This window comes from Microtus ochrogaster, chromosome 1, assembly GCF_000317375.1.
Source record: "Microtus ochrogaster isolate Prairie Vole_2 chromosome 1, MicOch1.0, whole genome shotgun sequence".
In the NCBI taxonomy this organism is placed as follows: domain Eukaryota; kingdom Metazoa; phylum Chordata; class Mammalia; order Rodentia; family Cricetidae; genus Microtus; species Microtus ochrogaster.
Genome location: NC_022009.1, coordinates 17989653 through 17992730, shown reverse-complemented (window position 1 = coordinate 17992730; position 3078 = coordinate 17989653). Strand labels below are relative to the sequence as shown.

Here is a 3078-nt window from a genome sequence, read left to right as displayed (position 1 = left end):
TTTGTTTTTTAGTTTTGGTTATTTTGCTTCATTCTTAGTTTGGTTCCCTGACTTGTTGTTGAACCTCTGAGGCTGGCTAGGATTCATCTGGAAGCTAGTCAGCGAACGGGAGGGCTCCATAACTGCATGTGAACTGACTCCACTCCCTATCTAAGAGGCAGGGTAATTAATAGGAATAGGAGCCGGAAGAGTGAGATGGATGTTTGACTGTGATGTGTGTCGGGGCTAAGAGCAGAAACATCTCTGCCTGGAAAGCTACAGCCCCTCCAGGTTCTCTGAGCCTGTGCCTCCATCTCTGCAGGATATCAACAATGCCTGGGGTTGCCTGGAGCAGGCAGAGAAGGGCTACGAGGAGTGGCTGCTGAATGAGATCCGGAGGCTAGAGAGGTTGGACCACCTGGCAGAGAAGTTCCGGCAGAAGGCCTCCATCCACGAGGCCTGGACAGATGGTGAGCCGGCTCCCGCCTCCCTGGTTTCTGCTTTCTGACTCCCACCCAGCCTCCAGCAATAACTCGGTTCTTTTGCTTTGGTTTATGTCATCATGTTTAATAGTCCTCTGGCACCAGACAAGTTCATTGACCTCTGGATTGCTTCAGTTTCCATGTTCGCAAAGTGGGAACCGTAGTACCCGCTCCTAGGTTTGTGAGAATCACGTGCTGAGGGCCCAGGATGCTGAGGAGAATTTCTAGCATCAGGGAGGTCCGCAGTCTATAGCTATCTGGGAGTGGCCTGGCTTGGTAGGCAAACACCAGATAAGCTGGTGGATTTAGGATGCCAGTGCACTTGCAAGTACAGAGTGAAGGGAATTGGTGAGGATGGCTCTGATCCATTCACTTTTTTCTTAATTTATTTTATTTCTGTTTTGTTTTGAAATAGAGGTTTCATCATGTAGTCTTGACTGACCTAGAACTCTCAGTGTAGACCAGGCTGGCCTTGAACCCAGAGATCCACCTGCCTCTGCCTCCCTAGTGCTGGGAGTAAAGGTGTGTGTCACTACACCCAACTGGAATTTCATTCTAAGGAATTAACCCTAAACATGGAGGACATTGTGTGCCCAGGGTTATCTATGGGAAATCTGTCACAGTGCAAGCTGGGGTGGGGTAGGATCTGGGGTCCCACAGAGCAATGAGAAGCTCTGTTAGAAAAATCTGGCCAAGAAAATTATTCGTATCCATGGGTTCTGTGTCTCTGAATTAAACCAAACTTTGAAGCAAAACATTAAGAGCAGAAAGGAATTATGTCTGTGCTGAGCTCATACAGACTGTTTTCCTGTCATAATCCCTTGAAGGCTATGACAAACACTAGCTGTGTAGCATTTATACTGTAAGAAACTGAAGTGACTTAAAGTATGTAGGAGAATATATGGAGATTACATGTATATGTATGTGTGTGTATACACACACATATACATACTGTGCCATCTTATATAAGGAATTTGAGCATCTTGGGAGTTAGGTATTCTTAGACAGTCCTGAAATGAGTCCCCTACAGATCTTGAAGGACCACTATACCCAGGAAGACCATGAAGCCAAAATAGAAATTCTGATAGTGTGTGCTACTAAATAAGTGTGTGCTACTAAACATTTTTAGAGCAGGAAATATATTTATGTAGGAATAGATAAATGCATTTATTTGTAAATTAAATCTAAACTTACTGTGTTACGATTTTAAAGGGAAAATAAACAACAAAAAACAAAAACCTAACCCAATACCAAAAGAAAGAAATGCTCTACTCTTGGCCGTAGCTCTTAGCTTCACAGTTTAGCCTTTATGAGCCGCAAAGGTGGGATCACGCTATGAGGGTCTAGTTACAGAGAACGTGCATGTAAACAAGGCTCAGCTTCCCCTACCCTGACAGTCCTTCCTCAGGCAACTTGGAAGCTTTTTAGGGAGGTCTTTTCTCATCCTTGCCTTCCTCCTCTGAGAGCAGGGCTAAAGGTAGAAGCACTCTCCTTGCCCTGGGGTGAGGACATTACTGTTGGCAGAGGAGGCTCTGGGCACCAGTGAATGTGAGCGGCAGAGGCCATGGGTGCCCCGACTGCACTGAGAAGAGCTGGGAAGGGATCCCTGGCAGGGATCCCACTTTACATCGTAACTAGAGCGATCTAAGATTCTAAAGTACCCATGAGGTACTCCTCTGCCTCCACTCTCCCCCACTCCCCGTTACTCCACAGAGCATGTATTGCTGTTTCCTACTGTTGGAAAGTGAATGTCCGGCCTCATGTGTTTCTACATATTTCTGCATAACCTTCGTAGACAACCAGTTTAAATGTCCTGGAGGTGCTCCCTGAAAGGCAGTGGTCCTCCCAGTCTCCCCCATAGCTGGATATTCTTTGCTATACATCTACTCTCTTACGCTGTAGATTGGTGTACAGTGAGCGTCTCCATGGGAAATACCCCAACAAGCAGAGCTTTCTGGGGCTTGAGAGTTGGATGACTCTTGCCTGGCTCTTGCTCATCTGTGTCCTGTCCCCATCCCCCCGCCACCCAACCCAAGGCAAAGAAGCCATGCTGCGGCAGAAGGATTATGAGACAGCCACCTTGTCGGAGATCAAGGCCCTGCTCAAGAAACACGAGGCCTTTGAGAGTGACCTAGCTGCCCACCAGGACCGTGTGGAGCAGATCGCGGCCATCGCCCAGGAGCTCAAGTAGGGGCTGCTTTAGTCTCTTTTTCTTTGAGGTCTCAGTGTGATGCTGGGGTCTGCTTTCTCAGCTGCTGTAGATGAGGAAGTAAGGGGATAGACAGATGGCGCTTGAGTGGGGGAAGGTGTTGTGCCCATGTGGTCAAGGGGCAGGCAATTCAGAAGGCAAGGACTCTTCCTGGTGGGAGAGCCTGAACAGTTCTGTTTTTGTGCAGATGTTTGGTCATCACCTATTACAAGGATAGGATCCAGGGGTGCTCAAACCTTTTAGATTAGTGTAAAATTAATGGGATTTGTTACAACATTTTTGTGCTGTTTGGTTTTAATTTTTTTTTTTTTTTTTTTTTTTTTTTTGTTTCTTCCTTTGGCTTTTCGAGTGTGCCCCTCTCTGTGGTTTTGGAGCCGGGCGCGGAGCAAGCCGCCCAGCCGGTCAACT

The 3078-nt window shown here is 47.1% G+C and overlaps 1 protein-coding gene across 3 annotated transcripts in view; it reads left to right on the top strand.

Moving 5' to 3' along the window:
- The window catches only part of Actn1 (actinin alpha 1), a 95438-nt gene that overhangs the window by 81190 nt on the left and 11170 nt on the right, over nt 1-3078 (top strand). For all 3 annotated transcript variants that reach the window (XM_005343269.3, XM_005343268.3, XM_005343267.3), the window contains exons 11-12: nt 302-449; nt 2498-2648. In XM_005343269.3, the coding sequence (XP_005343326.1) occupies nt 302-449; nt 2498-2648 (299 nt within the window). The remainder of the gene's footprint in view (nt 1-301; nt 450-2497; nt 2649-3078) is intronic.